The 24,869-nt window shown below is 35.8% G+C and overlaps 1 protein-coding gene across 5 annotated transcripts in view; it reads right to left on the bottom strand.

Annotated features, from left to right (window-relative positions):
* Nucleotides 1-24,869, bottom strand: part of LOC124637143 (furin-like protease 1) — a 161,607-nt gene that overhangs the window by 76,225 nt on the left and 60,513 nt on the right. Inside the window, exon 2 of one of the 5 annotated variants that reach the window (XM_047173492.1) lies at nucleotides 1,752-1,805. The exons of the other annotated variants lie outside the window; for them this stretch is intronic. Coding sequence (XP_047029448.1) covers nucleotides 1,752-1,754 — 3 coding nt within the window. The 5' untranslated portion in view covers nucleotides 1,755-1,805. The remainder of the gene's footprint in view (nucleotides 1-1,751; nucleotides 1,806-24,869) is intronic. 5 annotated transcript variants of the gene reach the window in all.

Below are 24,869 nucleotides of genomic sequence, written 5' to 3' on the forward strand. Positions count from 1 at the left end.
TACTTCAAAACTTGTACTGAAATGTGCTACATTTTATTTTTATACTAAAGCGCATGACACTTGGTTATCTGCCCGCAGCGTTGGCTTTAAGTGCTCTATGTTATTATGCTAAGCAAATTAGTAGGTAACTAAATATAATTATTTTATATGTGAAAAGCTTTTATTTAAATATGTATTCATGCCCGACGTCCAACTGTCCTCATTTTGGAATGGCTGCTGTTTTTCTTTTATCGCAGTTTTTTTTTTCAGTTATAAATAAGCTGTAGTTTTTTTTTTTTAACTTTAAATGTGTAAGGATATTTTAACCACAGAATCCTATTGTGTTACAATTATTATGATGATGAATGTAATTTGTCAAATAAAACAACAAAGCTTTAGGTCATGTTTCTACACAATGTACAGTTTCTTCTCTCTAACTTTGAGAAATACATCACTTCAAGATGTCAGTATGCGGCTCAGTACTACCCAAGGAACTGGGTTATGGCGGAGGATGTCAGATAAACAATGCTTCAGTGTAAAATACTGATATTGAATGCATCCGGTTCAATTGGACGTCGACCAAAGCTAGCAGAGTTGATTTATTCGCAAATACCAATATAAGATAAAGTACATTGGTATAAACTTATCAATGTGCCAACAAATATTATGAATACGAATATTATAGCACATTATAATCGCGATAACAGAAGCAGCTTCGGTAATACAGTCGTATCAGTTACGCGGACATACACAAAGATAAGTTTTATTAGCGCCAGTACAATGTTACCAGTATCGTATTCTAAATTACCCACAATACAATTTAAATTGTAGAAACTCCCAAAAAAAATCGAGTTCGTAGGTTGAAGGTCGCATTAGGCGTGTTCAAAACAAATTACTGCTACATTCAACTTCTTCAAGTATAATCAGCGAAACCTATTATACTGTATACAGGAAAATACTCGTGAATTACGCGTAAAATTTTACGTTAACAATGTTTTTTTATTGAATGTTGCCAAGTAATCTTCAAAAACGTTCGACATGAGTTTCGAAAGGCGATTTTACGTCGTAAAGCGAGGGATTAAGGTGCATATTAGCGCAATCAAGTGTAGGATGACAAAGTAAGCCCGGGTAAGTGACCCGGAAGCTTTTAAATTACGCCCGTTGAATATTTTATTTGACACAGACCGATGCTTCGATATTTCTGAAGCGTGTAAAATATATGAGATTTTTTTTATCTATTTTTTTTATTTTTTTTATTTATTTTTTAGGTATGTTCTCTAAGTGTATACGAAAAATACGTCGCGTGATTTTTTATTCATACGAAAGTTCTTCTTACAAAACGAAACGGAACTTTCAGTTAATCTTTGTTACAACAAAAATAGCAGGCATTGTACATCTTTTGTCTCTAGTGACTAACGAATCTGTGACTAGTTTATGTACTATATGTGACCATGATTACTCAAGGGCCCCTTCCAATTTAATAACCGGCTGATAACCATAAACCATAGTACATCATCACCAATTAAAGTTCGTGATACAAGAAAAAATACACAAAATATAATGGACAACATCTTGTGTTAGGATACTTCGAGCAACATTGCTTTTATTTGCTCAAACTTAATCTCGTTATATTTTTACTGCCGTGAAATAAGGTTATTGTTTATCGCGAATACAAAGAAGATATTCGAATGAGGTTTCGTACGAAGATAGTGTTGCCAAAGCAAAATTCTAGAAAAAAATAAAAAGTATATGTTCCTAAATATATGCTTTACCATAATTGCTTGTTGCGTAGAACAACGTCAAGAACTTTTTTGTCAGCATTTTACCTGAAAAGAAAAAATACAAAATATTAATTAAGGGAACAGTCACGTAATTAAAATTCTGTGCGATCCGATTACTTCATACTGTATTTTTACGATCGACACAATTAATTAAATGGGAGGATAATTATTTTTTAGAACCTCGTAATGAGTGTAAATAATCGTGTAGAAGTAATTCTGCGGTATCAAAAAGCACAGAAATTTTCTAACTTAAAACTAAGACTTACAACAAATTAATTAATATCCTGTTTGGCAATCCTTAACACTTGTGCACTAATTATTCCCATGAATGGCCAATTCATTGTAAAATCTATCAAATCAAATGTATTAATAAGCTACAGAACCCAGATCAAATAACATCATCTCCCACTTCGCCGAGTTTTCAGAAGTCGCGTCTGTTATCGTCGGAGGCGTCCATTAAATAATGAAACGTTTTTAAAAGCCATTACGTAGATTATTGGAAACATGGCAAAGTACCTTTGAGCAAGAAAAAATAAAGAAACAAAATGCTAAGGCGGCTTAGCTAAAATTCTTACATTTACTTTGTCGAGAATCGAAATCAAAGTTGACAGTGAGGGAGATGGCTTATATCATAATGGTAGGGATGGCTTCAAAATGGCTGATTACTGATTTTCTGTGGCTGCTTAATGTGACTACAGACTGGTTTAATATGGATAGGAAGACATACATAGCATTAAATTGCCTAAATATTTTCTAGACATCTTAAAAGTCTAACGTAGAAACGATTTAGTCCTCACTTTTAATGAGAGAATAAAAGTTCCGAGAAACATGGTACTTTCACCTTCACAATGGGATCTAGACCAAACATAAATGTTTCTTTACCGTTGAAGTGAAACCGCGAGAAAAAGAGCTCATAAAAACCTATACGGCAAGAAAACGTGACTCGTTCAATTTGCCTTTTAAATATAGGCGAGGGTATAAGTAAGTCTTCACAGACTGTCTCAAAACTTCACTCGGATGCGGTTTATTAACGAAGTCTCCGTAGAGCATGGAACTTCCGAGCAGCTTGCCACAGCTTACTCGACGATAGAAATGACTATTCCGTCGAAATGTCCGTCGATTTCAAAACTTTTGAAACTGACGATCGTGCTAAATCCAAAATTGGAATTTATATTGAAAGTTCCAGAGAACGTGTAATTCCGAAGAACGAAGAACTTCATATATTGTAGGAATTTTACATTACTTACTTAAACTTGGAAAGGAAGAAAACACCTAACTGAGAGTTTTCTCTTGAAGTCGCTTTTGCCAGCTGATCTTTATCATATTGCTTGGATAAGAAGAGCTTTGCTATCAGATATACCTACACGCAATACGACGTAATCCGAAAATACACATTTTCAGCAGCTATAATAACAAGCCGAAATAAAACAACTTTGCTTATCTGTTGAACAAGTAAATAAATGGAAATATATTCTGCAAAACTTTACATAGTCCGATGGGATAAAAATAGAAGCCAACGCGTGTAAACTCCAAACTACTGCATCCGAAGTCATTGATATGCAACAGGAGGACTTTGAGAACACTAACAACTGTTGACAATGAATTGTGCGGACACACGGGAGGCGTAACGGTGTAAAGTTGCAAATTCGCAATCTTGAGGCGATTGGCGATGTCCGGAACTAAACCAAATGAAGGAGCAACTTGGAAGCAGGATAACTTGCTCCGGAATACCAGAGTTGCGGGACGAGCGAAGTTAAATAGGAGGGTATTGAGAGCGCCGACTCGACGCATTTCGGAGCTAGTAATCAGGACATTTGCTGAGAACAAAGCAGCTTTATTTTTTCACCCCAAAAGATTTGCAAACTTTATCGACGACGCTGATGAGCTCCAACTTCGTAATACGGTTTACATATTGATGTTAAATTTTCTGCTATTGGAAACTTGAATGAATATATTTGAGACTCTTTTAATTCGTTTAAAAATCTCGACTTGAAAGGATTTGTCTAGCGAATACCTAAGTGAAACAAAACTAGTTAATGTGGGGAACCAAACTAAGCAATCTATTTGCAAAGTTCCTTAATTACGTTAACTTTGCTGTGGTTGTCGCTGTGCGCTATTTTGTTACAGCATTGTGGATAGTATAGTGCTGATAACATCATTTAAGTTAAAAGTAGGTATACAGATATTGTAAGCAACATAACAAAGACTGCAGCTTATTTTCTTCCTGGGTTCAAAACTATTACAGTCACCGCTTGAGAATTAAAACCTATCTTAAGTTTATTGCTGGCGCCAAGTTTTCATACAAACGCATATGTATGTAGCTAAAGTGTGAATGAATATTGGGGTTTCCCTTTCGGAATTTCTCAGAAGTAGCGGTCTACGCTCCCTACATATGTCGATCTAATGGCAATGGACTCGCCCCTATCACAAGGGACTTACCCATTACTAGCGAACTAAATGGTCTAAGAAGGGACACCTACACCAAAACCTTCTGTGAACGCAACCATGTCATTATGATAATATCGAATAGCGTATGTTATGAGCTAATATTAGAAAGGCAGTATTGAATGGCGAGTTGACATCGTGTATAGACGCAGTAATATCAGCACAGACGAGTTAAGTCGAGAGCGACACGATCGCAGCTGTTCGCAGGAGGCGCCCCACTAAATTGGGTCACAGTCGAGCTGAACTAAGCGGTGCATAATTAATAGCACCATCCATTCGCAATCTCTTAAACCTCTCGGATATCGCTTACAATCGCTCACCAGCATAAATTAATAAATGTGTCAACGCTGAAACCGAGCCCTGGAAATATTTCAGTGTTCAAGTTACGAGATTTATGAATAACTTTAATTAAAACAATTATCTCCTACAAAAGCGGTTAATGAGGCTTACGTTATTTACTTAGATCAGTTTTATTAGTAACCTCATTTGGCAAATTGCCAAAGTTAATTTAATACAAAAGTTTATCAACAATCACTTGGAACTCCGAAACCGCTCCACTGAAAGCCTCACAAATTAGGTCAGCATGGTACATGAGAAAATGAATAAACAATTCTTAAAGTTCACTGATACTCTTAATTTAATTAATTGCCACTCGCTATCTGTTCTCAATTTCAATTTAAATTAGTTGCTACACTTATTCGTTTTACAATTAAAGTGGAATGCAAATATAAACTTCATAAATAATTGCTAATATTGCTAATATAAATAATTGGGAAATTATAAGTATCAAATTTTGGTGCGGTAAGTAAACGAAATTTTATATTTTCTGCGGTGAAAAGAATCTTTACAAAATCACATATTTTACGTAAATATAGATACCATGTGTTATGGATTCCGAAAGTTCTCGAATAATTTCAATACACATGACAATTTTACGAGATACAGAATTTATTTCGACAGGAATACGACCTACGTGAATAATTGTATCCATCGTCTTATTGACCTATTCGTCGAAGCGTGGCCTCGTTTATCAAAATTCGGGCTACAAAGCTAGATTCGAAATAATACATAAAAAGTTTTATTCATTAGATTCAAATGAAGCTCTTACATATAATCGAAAACTTGAAACTCCACATTCCGTTCCCCAGATCGAGCAAAGTTTAATTGGGTTTTTCTATTATTCTGCATGTACAGTCTGAGGTTCAAACTTTGGCTCTGAGCAATTTAGCCTTAATACATTAAGCATCACAATATAAATAGTCCACCGACAATTGGTGGTTTTTCGGACCAACACTATGAACCATTATTTTGCCTTATCACTTCGTATTGTCTACAAAAGCAAGCAATTTCACTGGCATAGTAACCATTTCAACACATGTCGTCGCCCCGGAATTAATGTAGATTTAACAGCAAAAAGAATAGGAAGAATTGGTTTTAGTAGCGTAGTCTCGGTCGGCGACATCGCCCACTGAGCGGCTCATTAGCTACGTATCGACAAAAACAATTGAAAGTTAACCATTTACCGATAGGTGTTATATGACACAATTATACATAGGCGAATTTACTTGTGGATGATACTATATTGGCTCTTACAAGAACACCAAAAATTTGCATTCCGTAAGCAAATCGAATTGTTTCTTATTTATAGAAGATGCGCAGTAGGCCACAAGATTGCAGGTCAGACCTTTATTTATAAGCCTTCAATTAAGCTGTGTATCTCAATTATATTGACGTGTTCGCTTAAATATGTGTGTTCAGCGATTGTCAGTTCAGAAACTGGGTCACAGCCATACTGAGAGCGCCGCATACTTAATTTCATTGCTCGGCTTGAAAACCAGGAGAGGATTTTTTCTGGAGTTTGACCCGGGAGTCCTGGTTTTGTTTTTAGTGTGGAAATTAAAAATTACGAGCCAAATTCTTTTTACTGGCTTCGTTTTGTGCTTGTCAGAATAGGTCTGTCCAAAATTAATAAATTGAGACGGACTTCAAGAAGACTCATTTCTTATTATCCATTGACATTTTTAAATTCATGTATAGCAACAATAAACGAATTACAGATTAAGCTTAAAGAACAAATCTCAATACTCCAATGTTTGACGTCCATACTTAATCGTATCCCAAAACAGGCATAAAACGAAGATCCCTTTAGGAACCAACGATAAAATCTTTTATGGGTCTAAAATTGCTGATACTAAAAATACCAAGACCCTATCATATTATGCTCTAAATATATTCATCTGCAACAAAGCAAGTTGGAGTTTGACAGTGGAACTTTAAATTGAGTTTAACATGGTGACGTCATTCAAGTCAGGTAGCCTCCCCGGCCAAGTGAAGCAATACAAAGTTTATTCATCAGACTTCGCCAAGTTTACAACGGAAATAGAAAAAGAAATTCAGATATTCTCACTTTCATACTGCACTTTAAGTTATTTCCTCTATGATATATTTTAAACTCCATTGAGTCCCAGAAAATTCTTCTTACTGGTGTGTTGATGAGAACTTTCTAATTAGGCATATTAAAGACACATATTTGGCGATACGTTTTTGTTCTCTCCTCGGTCATAAATGTTATTTACTCCCAATTATTCAAACATGTTTTTCAAGTTATGAAACTGAACATTTATAAAAAGCGGATGTTTGGCAAGAAACGCCAAATATCAAAACAACAGCATCTACAGGCATTGGGAAATGCACAGCATGAATCAATGATGACTCAATATCCATTGTTTATTTACTCGATAGCATCTTGAAAAGATATACACAAGTATGATCAAAGACCATCGATGAACCAATCATCTTTCAGCACAATTCAAAAACGCATTAAGTTTACAGAACTATTTAGGTTAGAATCACAAATACAGCGACACTGTTCCAGTTCATGAGAAATTGAAAGATTCCGTATGAAGTAGGTCACTATTGACTTTGAAGCATGCTTGCATTGTGAGGAAAAAAGATTTCGACGGAACTGCTATTCGAGTCTCAGAAATGCTCGCAAGAGGGAGAAAGATGCATAAAACATTTATAGTTGCAATTGAGAGTACAGCTAAATGTTTGCTCGAAAGAAAAGTTTAGCAACGAAAAGGACCGATATTGCGGTTCGGTATTTTTATTAGCTTTTATTTGTGTTGCCTTTTTACTGTTGAAAGAAGAATGTAAATTATGTTCGCTATTTTCGCTAGTAGAGGTTGACGTTTAGTCCAACTAGATGTGGTTTTACTGTGTGGTATGTGTGCATACGGTTTCTCTACACTAAAATCTACTCAGGACATTTTTATGCTAGTTATAATAAGAATTAAATATGTATGTTATTGTCACAAATAAGCGACCAAGATCACGGAAAAAAAGTTCTATTACAATTCAAAACTCATTCTAAATTAAAACAGAATTTTCTCAAACTCAATCCACTTCACCCTAATACGATTTCATGCTTAGCGTCTAGAAAACAAACAGCTGATACAGAGATCTTTCCATTCTATAGCAACGCCTACGTGCTTGACAAAGTAAACTGCTTAATCCATTTTCAAATTACGTAATGGATATCCAATATTAACAGATCCAAAAATAGATATCGTAAAACTCCCAAAAATACTCCAAAAAAGGAAGATAACTCAAACATTCCTTGAGAAAAAAGTATTAAAGATTATCGAGAAAATTTATATTAGAATAAAATTAATACTGTTTGTTGGATGAAAAATGTTAATATTGATACTGTAGAAGACCTATTTAATATAACTGCTAACATTCCAAGCTTCGTTGTTGATGTGTTCACATTTTGAGATAATCGGCCTAAGCGTCGCGTGTTTATCTTACAAAGTGGCGCATCTATTAGCTCATATCTACAAATATAAACGCGAATCGAGTATGTTTGTTGACGCTATCACTTGATTTGAACGCTACACGATGAGAGGAAATCTTCGCTTAAGTAAAGTAACTTTGGTTGGAGGCGATGATTAGTTTGCTATGGTTAATTTGCAAATCTTGTCAATCTATTTTCAGAAGAGCACCATATAGCACAACTATTCGTATAAACATACGTTGTACCTCTTAGTATTGGGGACAAAGATAAAGTAAAACAATTCTCTAGTTTTCACAGTGAATTAGAACTATTTCATTTATACTCGTCCTCCATCTAGATTTAGTACACCGCCGGCTTCATTGTAGTCTACAACCCAATTCCCAGCCACGGGATTTAAGAACAACAAGATTTTAAGTCCATTTGTTTAATAATGCAAATTAAAGACAGCTTCTGTTGCTAATGAGAGCCAAGCTTACCACAGGCGAAGTAGATTTAATAACTCAAGATGAAGGTATTAGTATCTTTTGTTGATATTTAAAATCTACATGCTCTAGGACCATTGACTCTATGTATTTTCTAATCGTTATTTCTCATAAATAAGTTCTATGATGCGCTTAGTTAACAAAAGCGTATCGGATTAGTGATATTAAACTTGAAACCTATTTCAAGATTACAAAAAAAAATTACATTCTGCTACCACGTATTCAGAAATCCCCGAGATGCATCTTTCAAAGTTAAGCCTCCTAATGCTAATTTAGAGAGTAATGAAAAAATCTTAGCCGCGTACAAAATTTAATTTTCTGGTACTGCTTTGCTAACCTCTTTGCACAACGTGTAGACCTCGGCAAAAGATAATCCACCGTCTTTCATTTCGAGTATCTTAAACATGGCGAAGGGATTATGGCAACAGTATTGCTAGTCTACCTCTGAATACAGATCATACCAGCACCGCTAATCTGCCTGCCAATCATGCTGATTAGTACATAATCTTCCTAATACTGTTCCAAGCTACATTCATATTCCTCTGCGCCAAAATTACCCAACATTACGATAAACCTATCAGATTTTTTATATCTCCGAAACAATCAATTGTTTGTAAAGCTTTGATCTTATTGACATTCGACGTCTTTGTTAGTTCCTCTTACTCTTAATTCCCTTCTAAAAGATTATAGGGGTCGACAAACAACTGCCCAAATTCGCATTACTTAGGATTACTTAACGTATTCTCTTAAAGTTTTAAGACAATACTACAAATGGTGCCTAGATACTGGCGTGCTTAAAATAAAAGGGAGAGTAGAAATAGGATTAAGAAAACATGTCTTAACGGTCTCCTTTGGGGATGAGATAAAACAACACTACGAACTTACATTTTGGTTCTTTAAGTCTATTTTTCTATAGTGCTACATTTTACACAGCGAAGTAGGCATATAAAAAATCTGACGCAAATGTTATGCAGTTCAATACCGATGTAAGAATAAAGTTAATAATTGAGAATTTCCTTGACGGTGTTATTGAGAAAGTTTTGCGAGTCGATCCTCAATTTCTTGATAGTGAACTCAGAGCGGTAACCGACACTGCGAAAATTGGTTTTTGCAATTTCGTTTTTATTGAGTTCTTCAATGCTGGCTTATTTTTATGAAGATCTAACTGGCATGACAGAATTTAACCAAAATCAATCTAACTTACTTATCCCAGAATCAAAAGAGCAAATCCATGTCCCGGACACCTTGTAAATCCCAAGTGGATACCATCGAAATGTTTTACTCTTACCTATCAAAATAGCCCGTAGACTTGTATTAAAAACACATTCCAAAGTAGGAAGAAATTTTCTTCTATTTCGTTTCAGATATTCTGCTCCCTTAGGTTTCTTGAAAAAGTACTTAAAGTTGTTTACAGACGCCATTTTCCGCCATTAGTATTTGTTCAGACGTTAAAGGAGACATTAACGTTAACTATCTCTATTGTCTATTAGAATAACAATAACGCAGTTGGGGAAATACAAGTTAATTAAAAGGCTGGTCTTAGCTAGCCGAGTGGTACACAAGTCATTTGCGTCCACTACACAAACTCTTGTACGTTCTAAATTGAAATAAACTTTTTGCAGCGTTGCTATAGGTATTCGACTTGATTTATTTCCACGGGGTCTTTGGTTCGTGTCAGTGGGGTTGTAATAGAAGGTACGAGCCGAGGGACCCACGTCCCTTACACCTACGCCGCCGGGAAAAATTGCACCTTCACATAAAAATATGTATGGACTTTTCTCGCTGTTCCGGCTACATGTTAAAGAATTCGTTAAATATTGATGCAACATAAAGCGCGCAGAGGGAAAATGGGAATGAACGGTTAAATGATAAATTGCCATACAATGCTTTGTTTAGGAAACGTTTTGTTTGTGTTCATGCATGTGGGACCTTGCAACGTTTTTCTAGTTATGTGAGCCGAATTCCAAACGGTTCGGGCACCGCGCAAATATGCCAGCATATTCAACATTTCATACAGAATAGGCAGTAATTTTCGTTTAAATCATAACCGAAACTCTGAATTGCTAAACAAAAAGTATACAGCTACTTCAGTTACTACCAGCAGCCAACATGGCTATGAAATTACTAAGAATATTGGGACACCCTATCTCCCAAGAGAGTCGTAAAAGCGACTAAGGGACTTCACTGGTACAAGGTCTTTAAGTACATCTAATTACAAACTAGGATAACATAATTTCCCTTAGGACGGCACTTAAAACCAGACCTTGACATCCTTTGCAGAGATTATAAAATAAATTAAATTATTACAGAAATTAAATGAATTTGTTGGTATTAGTGTCGCTAACACTCCAAAAACTTTCATGTTATGTAATCAGTGCACACACCTTGGCATTAAATGAAAGTACGATAAAACCCCACAACCATAAAAACTCTCTATTAAATAAATGCTGAATATGGATTTTATAACTTTGAGAAAGTAGGTGCTCCATTCACGATAAGCACCAAACGAAGCCAATTAAAAAATCCTGATCCTCACAAATTATTCCACAGGTCACTCCAATATTCATAAACTTGTAATGAATCAAAAGAATTGAATTACGTCCGAACAATAATTCAATTAAAAGCAATCCAATACTTCTGGGGGTTCGAGCACTTGGATTCAATTATTCAGAACGATAAAAAGTATTAACGAGCGGATTGAAAGCCACAAAGAACAATTCTAAAAGCACACATTACACACACATGGCACATTAATCTGACTTTGTTTACGTCATTAATAACAAAAAGAACAATAAAATTCCTTCACCCCGTGTAAAATATCTACAAAAAGCAATAATGCTTAAATTGTAGGATCCGTCGAAGACGACGGTCGTGGCACGCGGGGTCCATACAAACATTTATTTCGTCCTGGCAACACCTCCCGAAACAATATTGAGGCTATAAAGAATGGAGTGCGGGACCAAGGAGAGGGTGCCGCGACGAATAATGAGAAATATTCCCCCACACATAAAACTTGCATCTAACGTTAATTTGAAAAGCATTCTCGCAATGCAAACAGCTGTTTTTGATGAGCGGAATTAGTTCCGCTAAATAAATTATGTTTGCTACAAATTATTTGATTAAAATTCCAATTCCCTTTGGAATGTCATGATAAAAAGTTACTTATTTCTAAGGAAGTATTGGTTGGAGATTAAGCTAGAGGATCAACATTTAGGGGTTCAACTTATAAATCAAATTTCCTCTCACAACTTGTGACAGGAAACATACAAGCGTCGCCCTCTTATACCAACTAAATCTGAGGAGGGATATACGGATATTAATTTATCTAGCTTAAATCTGACAAGACTTTACTTGATACATTTGAATATTCCTTTTCTGCATTCTAGTGCATAAAATTGATCCATTGTTTGACATAGGTCTCTTCTAATGTTATCGCCGGGTTCTCAACTTGATGCATCCTACTTTTATAGCAGACTTTTTAAAACAGATTTCTATAAATTAAATGGCAGCTCAGTGTTCGGTCAACGCACCGCAGTCAGTTATTTATACCATGTGCGACATCTCTGCATATCATATATCAAACCAGTGGACATCCACGATCTCTCATCACAAAGTATAAAGTAACGACCACTCTAAAGCTGTTTACACACTTTATTTCAGTCCTCTAATGACGAAATACGCGAAGAGCTTAAGTAAACACAACTTCATAAGAACAGCTAATAACTACAAATTTATAGCTGTCCACTGGGAATTTAACACACGAATAAAAACAGAAATACAAAATTAACCAATTTTGTCGCAAAATGTCAAAACATTCAATAATAAATTTAAATGAGTAACTATATTAAACATGGTTACGAAATCAGGACTAAATTTTGTCGAGTTTATTTAGTCTGACGAAAGTAAAAATATCAAAGTTACGAAATAAACTCGCGTCCAAGTTCCTTCTTGAATATCAAACTACAAACTTTGGATGGGTTACAAACTCTAGGAAGTTTGCCACTGGATTGCAGCTCGGTACGTAATCTGTATCGGCGTTAAAGATTAGTAAATGGTTGGTATAACAGTTTTCCTTATCGCATAGGGCAGTGCTCGCATACGCGTATTATGCGCCGCGCGTAATATGCAAGCACATTGTGCATGGTCCGCAACGTAAACCGGCGTGACTTGCATTTCACGCCTGACTGACAGCGTGACATCATATTAATAAATTGCATTAACATTTGCTGTTTAGTCTGCCTCTGGAATTATATTTTAATATTTCTATAGGACCACAGATTCATAAGATATTCCATTACATTTAACATACGGTCTAAAAATACCCCTGAATAGTCTTTAGAAAGTACCGTAGAATTTATTCCAGTTGGTTCCCAAGGTGACAAGGGACGAGCCTATCTTCATTAATCAGGCATAGTTTTAATCCCGGGTTCAACCAACAAATCTTTGGGTGAAAAAACCAATTAAACTTGAATCCAAATTCCAACCAAAGGATTGAAAGGGCTTATGACCAAAGAGACAGTTGTGAATAGTAAGTGGAAAATTTTAAAGGCTGGACTAATGAATTTGGGGGTTCTAGATTGATTCATTTGTAGGTATTTCTAGTCTAATAAAGCCTGACCAAACACTGTAAACATTCGCCTCTATTTAGTCTGAATATATTTAGAGAAAGTTGTATTAGACTCAAACGGAACCTAGCGCATGTGCAAAGCAAACAAAACTTTGATCTAGATATCTGGGTGCTTTAGCAAAGTTTCTGTTGGCCGTTCTGCGAAGACTAGGTTCTGTGCTGATCACCATTGTCTGTTTTTAGTATTTTGATATTAAAGCTTGTGGCACATTATAGCAGCACGGCAACAGCACAGCTGCAGCACGGCGAGGCCTCGAATTAAGACTACGGCGAGCGGAGAGCGCGCCAACCACGCGCTGTCCGCTCGCCGTCGGCGCGCCGGCCGCGCGCCGGCCGCGAGGTGTAAGCTTGCTGTCACCGCAAACTCAATATTATTTTAAGACGATTATGATTGATGTTATGATTGAACACGACGTAATGACGTTGTTTCGCTGCCGGCTCGGAGTCGGCGCGCAATTAGCATGCCGTCGGCGCGCTGTACGCATGAGGACCGCTCGCTTGCAGCACGCGGGCGGCGAGTCGAGTTGTGTGGAAGCGGTAAGCACGCTGATTGCTCGCCGTTGGCTTTTTCATATTGACATTACGAAATATATTATAATATACACGATTTAATGCTCTAAATTGAATGACAACTTAAATGCTGGTGTGGAGCCGTGCTGTTGCGGTGCTGCTGTAATGTGCCACGTCCTTTATTCATCAATCTATGTTGTGTACCTACTGCATATTAGGGTTAAGTAATTAGGGATGTATAGGTTAAAAAATAACATATTGTAAGTTATTTTCAAAGTCTACAGTTTCGTTTGTAAAATGAATACGTACGTGGTCACTCAAATTTGACTTTGTCAAAAACAATTAACAAGGACCACTGACCCTTCTCACTAAGTGATACTGAAAAGCTTTTTGTTTAATATATTGCAGACAAAGACTAGTTACATAGTATGTGTACTTAGAGCGTCCTGACTACTAAAATATTATCAAAGTTTAACTTTAACTGCCTCGTTGGTCTAGCTGTCGCAAGTGCGGCTGCTGAGCACGAGGTCTCGGGTTCGATTCCCGAGTCGGGCCGAAATCGCTTTGTGGGTTTTAGAAGACTTTCACATAGCAGCCCGGAGCCTGGAAGGTGGTGATTGATACACCCGTGCATCGGAGAGCACGTAAATGTCGGTCCTGCGCCTGATCTCTTTCCGGTCGTGTCGGATTGCCGTCCCATCGGGCTATGAGAGTTAAGGAATAGTGAGTGCACCTGTGTCTGCGCAAATGCTCGTGCACTATAATATGTCCTGCGCAGTTGGCTAATCTCCTTACATGAGAACAGCCGCCGTAGCCGATAATCGGCTAGGAGAACATCATCATCATCATCATTATCAAAGTTTAAGCTCATCCATTGATAATTTAGTACATCATACATAAAACGCACCTTGCATGTATTTACATTAAACACATTCATTTACCTACCAAATGACGATAAATAAAATGCTCAAAACCCAATAAAATGAAAATAAACAGCGTCCCTTGTACCATTTCTAACACGTTTCTTCGTAATATATCGCAAACATTATTTCCAATAGGTTTGACATTTTTCTCTTTACCAATTCTTGCGTGTAATGGAAAAAGTATTGAGGCTTGGCAGGAATTAAACAAAAACATTTATAATAAAAGCTTCAGCTTCAGTTAAAAGTTACATGGTGTCAAGTACTTACTTATCTTGTATTATGTTTTACATTGTTTTTGGATATTAGGACTGAACACGCGATGTTAAGGGTTGTAAACAGAATTATGAGACGCTTGGTGCGAAAAGGAACGGCGCTATTCGTCTTGTATACTTTTCTTTCTTGCCCTAGAAGTAGCTATTTTTACCTAGAAGCAGGTGGAATTAAAATGGAAATCTAAAGAAAACAATACATTATTGAAATGAAACAATGAAAGCCTGATTCATACACATATAGACGGTTTCGAAATACATCTTTGTCTGTCTTTGATTACGAACCCTTATCTAGACAAAACAGGTCTAAACAAACATGTGTTCACTATGGAATACCTATCTGTTAGTTCTTCTCGGAAGTATAGTTGGTTAGTCAGTGGAGCATTTCAATTTGTGTCACCAATTACAATGTGGCCTAGTTTAGAGAAGCTTCCATATTTATTATTCAAAACTATGATGAATTCCTGATAACTTTGACGGCTGTTCAGATTTTACCGCAATTTGGCCCTGTTTCATATCTTCAGTGTGCTTATGATTTTGATTCCAATTTAATATACTTAGCTACCTTTAATTAGAGGCCTCGCAAATCGCAGAGTTGTTGTCGGCCGATAGTTTGATCGGGATTTTAACAAGGGATTACAATGATCAGGCCGAAGGGAATCAACCTACTTCCATCAGCCGATAGTTGGCACAACAGTTCAGTCTACAGTCTGCAGGGGCTTTTGATCGAAGAAAATTTCCATTTCCATAGTTAGTCATAGCAATAGCCATCCTTTAACGACCGTCTGCAATAACAATGGCGTCCTGACATCGACATATCGTCGGAATACTTCGGCATACTTCGGCATAGTTCGGCTTGCCAGTGCGTGTGAATAGGCTTCTAATTAAACGTCACTATGAAGGGACTGACAAAACGTGAAGTTAGTAAAGTTTACACTAAACTATGGTAGGTGTAACAATTAACGGTTTAACTTGTAATGTGACCGTGTTAAACTATCTTGACGCGATGTATTCAGAGGTTTTGAAGTTTGGCGCTGGTGAACTGTGATTCGTCATTATGATAAGGTTATATGTAATAGTTTTCCAATAAAAATAATTACGAATTTATTAAAGTAATCTCAATGTTGAACTAGTGAAATCTATTGAAGCATCTATTTAATCATTAAAGTAAAAATTAGAATACAGTGACATCAACAATGATTCCATTTCTATAGCTTGGTTTGATTAACATTGGTGTTTACAAGTGCTTAAAATATATTTTAGAGGTTGTTCATTTAATTGAAATATTATTATAATAACCAACCAAAGTAAAAACAAACTCCCTGAGTTACAAAAGACAACAAACAACTTGCGAGTTGAAATAAACTTAAGAAAATTATTGAAACAAAACTTTGTAACTTTAACACAGGTTGCTTTTATTGTATTCTTGTTATATACGATCTGGTGATTAATTTCTGCTATGTGATAATATGTAGATATACTAATTTACCTACTGTACATAAGGTACGCTACATATAACTCAAATCACTCAACTATTACCTATCTTTTCCTAGAAACGACTCCACTGTCTTTATCTAGGAATTAAGTTTCTTGACCAATTTTGTTTTATTTGGTACAGTCAACTTCAGGTCAGTGGTAATAGTTTTATAGGAAAATCGTACTTATTACTATTGAATTAAGGTACGTAACAGTTACCACTAATGTGCAGTTTACTGTACAATTCATGTTGAAAAGTCCAAAATAACAAAGTCGCTACTATGTTACAAAATAAATTCAGCTAACAGTTTCATTTACGTATTATAAATGCGGTTTTAAATGCATTTACATAGCTTTTGTGAATTGAAGAATTTGCACTGAATAACGCAAAAATTCAGCATACCGCTTTACGCAATTATTCCTACACCGACCGACGTTTTGTGCGTATGACAAACGAAAACAATGCCCAAATATTTTTAATGAAAATCAGTCAACTTTGTTTACTCTCAGCCAGAGATAATTCATGAAGTGTTGTTGCTTCTGCATGTTTGTGGCTATTAAAATGCCAGTAGGTAGCTCATATCTTCAGAGTATTTTGTTCGTGTTAATTGAATAAACAGAAAAATACATTCGTCCAGTTAATAAAGGCAACACAATATGAATATTTAAAAAAATATTATAATTGTGGTTTACCGAGCAATTTATTTAAACTTACAAAATGAACCTATAACTACAAGAAAACAACTTAATAAACTTATCAAAAAGCAAACACAGATTCATAAATTTCTCTATTTAATACCAGACCAAACAAATGCAAGCTTACTTTAAATTCCGTTTACAAACAACAATAGCGGCAAAACAATATTAAGATAATGTCATGGCAACATATTTTCCAAAGCGCTATCTAGTCTTATTCCAAGCAATTCTTTACAGAAAGTGGCTAATATTGCACGGTAACCTCCCCGGAGAGTTATCAAATGGGGTGTAAGCGACGACACACCTGGGGGACGTTTGGAGTAATCACCGGTTTTTAAAAGTACATTCGGCTTTTAAGCGTACATTCGCAAGTATTTTATAATGCTATTATTTCATGTGGGTTTTACGTGATCGTCAGATTGTGCAGAATGGTATTTGTGGCAACGTTTTTGATCAGAAGGTGAAATCGCAGCTTCACAGTAACATTTGTTTTGCAGCAAATTGAACGGACATTGCAGTTCAGCAAGTTCGAATACATCGCCACTCATAGACAACATTTCTATGGTTACATAGACATAGCTGTTTAGTTCTTATTCAAATTAAGATTCTTAATTAGGCTAATGTCCAGATTGTTTGGCAACAATACATAGCACTGCCTATTAGTTGACAGTTTAAGAGAGCATAGAAATAACAGATTGTGAAATCTATAGACACGATAACACATTTTTATGTCATCCCCTCCTAGATAAAAGAAGACACTGAAGTATTCCAATAGTGACGCTGCAAAGAATCTAGCAAAATACATTCACCGTCTATTTATCAGCAAGACCTAGTTGAAAGACGAAGAAAAATATATTTCCCCGCACCTTAGCTATAAATTCTAAACTTGTTCAATACACTTAGAACGACAACTGGCAAATGTCACGCTAGGCGTGAAGAACTGGCGTGGCGTGGTGCAATGCTGAACATTTATCAAGTGAATCACTAGCTTGATTTATCTATGCTAATATTATAAAGAGGAACACTTTGTATGTTTGTTTGTAATGTATAAACTAAAAAATCTTTCATCATTAGAAAGCTACATTATGTACAAATAACATAGGCTATACTCCGTAGTTCCCACAGGACGCGGACAAAAGCACGAAAAACGAAACAAATACTCCTGGTCCGATTTAAAAAAATATTTCACCATTAGAAAGCTACATTATCTGCAAGTTACATAGGCTACATTTTATCCCGGTACGGGAGTAGTTCCGACGGGACGCGGGTAAAACCGCGGGAAGATGACTAGTTACTGATAACCTTAGAACCTAACCTAATATTAGCAGTAACTCATGAAGCAAACCGTGAGTAATACGCAATCAATTTCGTACGTCATTATTGATGCTAAATAGATGCGTATGCCTATAGCTGCAATACGTTGCGATATTAATGGCGGTGACCACCAATGTGGCTGATATTAACTGTATCGGAATTCCAATCTTGGTATATTTATTTATTGGACACAAGCTGTAGAACTCAGTTTATTACTGTATGCAACATTCAGAATGAAGTTGAAAACAGAAACTTTATATCACGAATATCACCGTAATATTTGTAGGAAATATTAATATCCGCAAAGAAATTGATTCTCAGATGAGTGTCGGAGATTGGTTGCTCGATATTTCGCCATAGAACACTAGCATCAACGTTAGTGCTAATTTAATACAAACATAACGCTTTAAATAAAGCAGTCATAGATTTTCATAATGACAATATCAAATAATCTCGATTACGTTTTGGTAATTTCCAAAAGATCCCTCATTCGGTATCTGCTAAATAATTACACTGACAATTTTATGGCAAAACAAAAGAAGTCTTGTGATTGTCTCTTTACCACATCAAAGAAAGTACCAACTAAAATCATTAGCAGTATTTTCATTATCCCACAGCAGGGCAAAAGCCTTAAAATAGGTATTTTTCTAAATGGTCTTAAAATAGGTATACAAAGTTTTTTAAAGAATATAAATGGCCGAAAATCGAAAATCTCTTTGTTACCGCAAATCCGTTGCAGCGAGCTAAAGAAAATAGCCAAGACGAGTCCGATATTTATCTACTTACGTAGAAAATACGTTTGTAGCTCCGATTTCTTAGCGGAGATTAAACACTATTGTAGCGAACGAATCAGGTTTCTAATAAGTCTGCCACTATTTGATAGTAGATTAATAGTATATAAGGTACTATTGAAATGGATGAAACATTAATTATCTTTAGACCTACTTGGCTAATAAATTGGTGGCTAATAAATGGTAATTAAATATGAAATATTAAAAACATCTTGCTGATGCCTCTTCTCGAACATAACAAACAAATATCATTAGGGCAACCTTACACAGAAGCAATGTCATTAGTTCGTCAGTATTTCTTTTGTTTAGCTTTTTGACGATCAACATAGTTTCAGAAACCATTATAGTGAAGAACAATTCAAAGTCCTTTTAAGACTAATATTTCAAAGTACCGTTGAATAATGAAATATCAAGCTATTATAATTATTTATACCTTTCTAAGTGCGGACTGCAAACCAATCGAGCGTTAATGGTCGCGTGCATATCTGTGCAAATTGTTACAAGCCATGGAGATGATATATAGACGCAATAAATAGTAAATAAGAATAAGTTATCCGTTACTTTACTGCGGATATACACGATATGGTTATTAATCCTAGGATCCTGGTCATTTTCAAACCCTAACTAATATTATAATATGCCTGATAAACTGTTTTAAATGAATTTGGGTACATAGATCCTGAGAAAGTACATAAGTCGCATATTATTATATTTATCCAGGTGCGGGAAGCAGTTCTCGAGACGTAGGTGCAAGTGCGGGAAAGTCTAGTTCTGTAATAGATAGTGGAGACATTCGATTTGTAACACATCCCCATCAACACAAGGAAGTGAGATAGTGTGAGAGTGAGAGAGTGTGAGATAATTTTTGCCAATTTTATGACCAAATCTTTCTAAAGCCCTAAAATATCCAGAACGCCAAAACTGCCCCATTCACAACTTTCAGTGTGCATGAAATTTTACAACAAGCCGAACTTCACATGAGTTTAAAACAGACCAGAACTATTTCCAACTATAAATTTTTAATCTATCCTAGAAGCTGATACCTGCTGGTAAAACCCAGTAACTTGTATTACAGTGTACTCTAACTTTAGCTGGCAAACCTAGTACTATAAGGCTTTACACTCGTATACACTTCAGGCGAAGTCATGAGTGAAACTTCAGATTAACACGGAGTCCAGACATGGTTCACTTAAGTAATAGGTACCTACTTCTCAACATCAAGTCTGAGTATGACTTTAATAGACAATTTAAATGGTACTCCGATCTTTTCCGCCTGACCACTAGTGAATATTTGCATTTAAAATCACACGTCGTTATTCAAAGAAAATCCTCTAGATTTATCCGCCGAAAAAGCATAATATCATTATTGCAATTATTTGAGGTCATTAATGCAAATCAAGATATTTTTTTTTCTAATGAATAAGTTAAACTATTCGGTGATAACTAACTAAACGGTGGTGATCAGTTGGGAGTGTATCCGATAGTACATAAGGTAAGGTATCATTATTTCTTGTTTTTATATCAATAGTAGCTGTTCCCCGCGGTTCCCACTGCATCCTGAGGGAACCACTTGAGGCTCAAGGTAGACTATTTGTGTGCCAAGTTTCATTAAAATCAGTTCAATAGTTTTAACGTGAAAACGCGACAGACAGGCACAAGTTACCTCGCACAATAGTAAGATGTATAAGTTAATGAAACAATAATTTTCTGATATGATAAAAAACACGTTACACCTTTATAACTTTACGCGTGAGAAGTAATCATAAAATCCGTAATAATTACATTATCGATTAATTTTCACGGTTTTGTTATTGAACACTGATATTAGCGAATTGTGACGTCATGTCATAATATTATTATATTCCATAAAGACGCAAAATGGCGATAATAGTATCAGTACATGCAATTAACACCTATTCTTGTATCATTTCTATTTAAGGAATTGATTGAAAACTAACGTGTCATGTATTTATGTCCAGTATTGGCGTTTATTATTATTTATCACTTTACGTAGCTATAATAATAGAATGCGTAGGTTCAGCGGCATTGTTAATTATTATATTTGGATAATTTAAGAAAATACGGTGGTCACTTGAAACCAAAACTTAGGTATGATTCATTTTTCTAACGATAACAAAAAACTAAGACTCAAATCATTATTATACTTGAAAACTAAATCGAGTGATACTCGTGAATTATTTCCCATACTCTTATGTATCATACTACATTTTTCAATTTGCAGAATAGAAATATAGTTTCACAAAAAAATCCCACGTTTCCGTCGTGCCCTTTAGAAGAGTTACCTATGAGCGTGCATCTCATAATCATTATGGAAACACTTAAGCACTCTATGCTTTGCGGAATTGCGTATTTGATCGAGTGCTGGATGGTTCGTATATTCTAATTTCAGAAAAACTATATTTTTGCTTTGATTGTAATTCCACAAGCATCATCACCTGCTAATGCGTATTTTCCCAACTATATTTCCCACTCTAAATGGATACAGCCATGTACCAGTGTTTCACAACGACAGTCTATCTAACCTCCTTAACCAAGTGACATGGGCAATCCGTTTTATTTTAAAAATACACATCAAAATTGACAACTTACTTCTTCCAATGCTACGGACTCATTACGTATCTTTTGAACAAGATTAATTTAATTTTATATCGATGTTCTTACCCATGTTTGTTTATCTTAACATTAGTTGTTTGTAACAAATATTTCCATTAGTTAGCTTTAACTAAACCCTGCTTTAAACTAAAGTTGGGCGTACCGTACAATTCTGAAACTACAAAGAGCTTCTCGTAGGATCAAGTTCATGAAGAAGTTACCTGAAGCGGATACATAGGTACAATTAATTATGCCTGCTTATATACATAATAGAAGACATGTAAAAGCCTTTGTCATTATACTCTGAAGTCAACGACTTTCTTAGAACTTTAATCTATGTATATTCTTGGAAGAAGGTCCAATCTGAAAGTAGATTTATAAATGTCGGATTTTCTTAACTCAAATTGAATTCACGTATGATCATCATTTAATATGTAAATAGAATTAAGGATTTGATTGCCAGTTAAGACAAAGTATATTAGGTATAGAACATTAACAAATGTAATTGCACAGATTTTTTTTGTTTATTCTTTATTTATTAAAGAGGGTTTAATCATCATCCTCCGAGCCTTTTCCCAACTATGTTGGGGTCGGCTTCCAGTCTAACCGGATTCAGCTGAGTACCAGTGCTTTACAAGAAGCGACTGCCTATCTGACGTCCTCAACCCAGTTACCCGGGCAACCCGATACCCCTTGGTTAGACTGGTGTCAGACTTACTGGCTTCCGACTACCCGTAACGACTGCCAAGGATGTTCAATGACAGCCGGGACCTACAGTTTAACGTGCCATCCGAAACACAGTCATTGGTGTCTAAGATATACTTAGAAAGTACATACAAACTTAGAAAAGTTGCATTGGTACTTGCCTGACCTGGAATCGAAACCGCGCCCTCATACTCGAGAGGTTGGTTCTTTGCCCACTAGGCCACCACGACTTCAAAGAGGGTTTAATCACGCAGTGATTATGCCACCCTCATCGGGAAACATTTACACCTTACTAGCTAAGTTTAATATCTAATATCTATCTATTAAATATAATTATTTTAGCTAATTTATATAATAATCTTGCTTTTTTGGAGAAAGGAGCGGCTAAGATACCTACCTACTGTTGCACTTACCGACTATAAAATCAGGATATGGGAAAACCTGATCTCTTTCTTGACTGCCTCGAGCACATTCCATTAGAATATGATGGACGTTCTACTATACCACATAGTGAGCAATTGCACAGATTTTGCATGATTAGGATATCCAAACTATAATTATCGACATTTGAGTGAATAACACGGCCTAACCACATGCAGCTGATTACTAATGTGTTAAATATGTAGATCGGCTGCTTAACTGAACTTCTCAATCAGTGCAACCCCGGCCTGAACAACCCGATATCCTCTGTTAAGACTGAGAAAGATGTTCAAATGACAGCCAGGAACCACCAATACTTTTTCGAATTCCGGAGGAACCACACCAAGCACTGCTTAACCTCAATGACTAGAGCGGTGGTTACTGTGGTTACGTTACTTTACTTTTATCCCCGCTTATGACTTTAATAGTACAGGATGTTCAAACAGCACAACTCCAAAACACGAAAGCAACAGCCATCCTCCACACCCAAATATGTGACGTCCCAACTAATATTTCTCAGTGATTTAAACTATACAAGTTTCTTCCCACTTCCGAGTAACTATGCTCCAAATTGCAGTTGTAAATATGCAATGGAAACTTTAACTGCACGTTCGCGATCTAAACTCGTTAATCCTAATTAAGGTTTCGAAGCTGGGAGCCCAAAAGCAGGGTAATGGTAGTAAATCATGGTTCTTTGGGAATTAGGAAATGTATTGAGCGGTTTGGGAATGAACAACTTATTCGAAATACGGTAGTAAAGAGGAAGATAATAGGTTGTGAATGGAGTGACGAAGATAGTCAAGATGTCGGTTTATACTGCACTAATTGTTACAATTAATATAAAATTATAATGCAATGAAGGCACAGATAGTTTAAAAACACTAAAAGAGATTTTTGAAAGACTTATTTTGACGTTGAAGATAAAAGAGGTTTTGTACATAAGATTTTTTTGTTACATTTTTATATTATTATGGGTATTCGTATGAAACCCTAACATAAAATCCTTCCATTTTAAATCCACCAGCAACAGCACACAACAAACATTCTAAAGGAAGTAAAAGAAGATAAATCATGAAGCTAGCCGACGCTACCACAACAAAACGAGACATAAATAGTCCTATTAAAAGGCATTGTTTCGCAATCTCGCCTCAATGGGTTGCCGTCGATAGCAAAAATCGGCTTACCAAGGATTCAACGTCAAGCCATCGTTTTTTCATAGTTCCATTAAAAAATAGTTTAACAGCCTTATTTCCTCTAGCTTCCGTCGTCAAGCGATGCTACTAAATCTCATTTGTTCGATTTCACCGGCGGTGTGATAAATTTCCTGTAATTTATCTCTAACATAATTCCGTACAAAATGTTTTACAAGTGCTTGTTATAAACGACATGTACTTACTCGTAGCTTTAAGAGTGTAATTATTTATTAGTATTAAGCTTTTGTCTCCTATTTAATTCATGATTGTTCATCAGCATTTTTACGAATTTACAAAAGAATAAGCTTTCTTAGTTACGCCGCGGCTTAAAATAATTTACCCGTCCTTCCTATGTCTATTTCGTTACACAGATCTTTATCGTTATTCCCCAGCTGTTTCTATATAAAATGTTTAATATTTCCTCTCCTGAAAATATTTCCACAAGATTGCTAAGAGAAAGCAGCAGCGACGGCTTTTCAAATTAAAAAATCAGGTGGTGTTGTGACGGGCTCGCTAACGACCCTCGTGCAACTGAGAGCACTCGCGAGAATAACCGGGAATTACCGCCTTTAGGTCTAAACAACACACCCCGTGTTAGAGCGAATCAACTAACTTGTTTTCATAATAATGCAATATATATGTGCAGTATGTATATGCTCATTCATTCAACTCATTTATGTCGTGGAAAAAAACACCCATTTTTTGTTGCAATTTCTAACACAGCTCAAGTATTTAAGTAAATGTTTGACTTAATAAAAGGCCACCAACTACCCTTTGTTTGCAGTCAAAACTATTATCCTGTTCAATGAATGTTAAATGCAATTTACATACTTAATTTCACGCTTTCAG

This window comes from Helicoverpa zea, chromosome 15, assembly GCF_022581195.2.
Source record: "Helicoverpa zea isolate HzStark_Cry1AcR chromosome 15, ilHelZeax1.1, whole genome shotgun sequence".
Taxonomy (NCBI): Eukaryota; Metazoa; Arthropoda; class Insecta; order Lepidoptera; family Noctuidae; genus Helicoverpa; species Helicoverpa zea.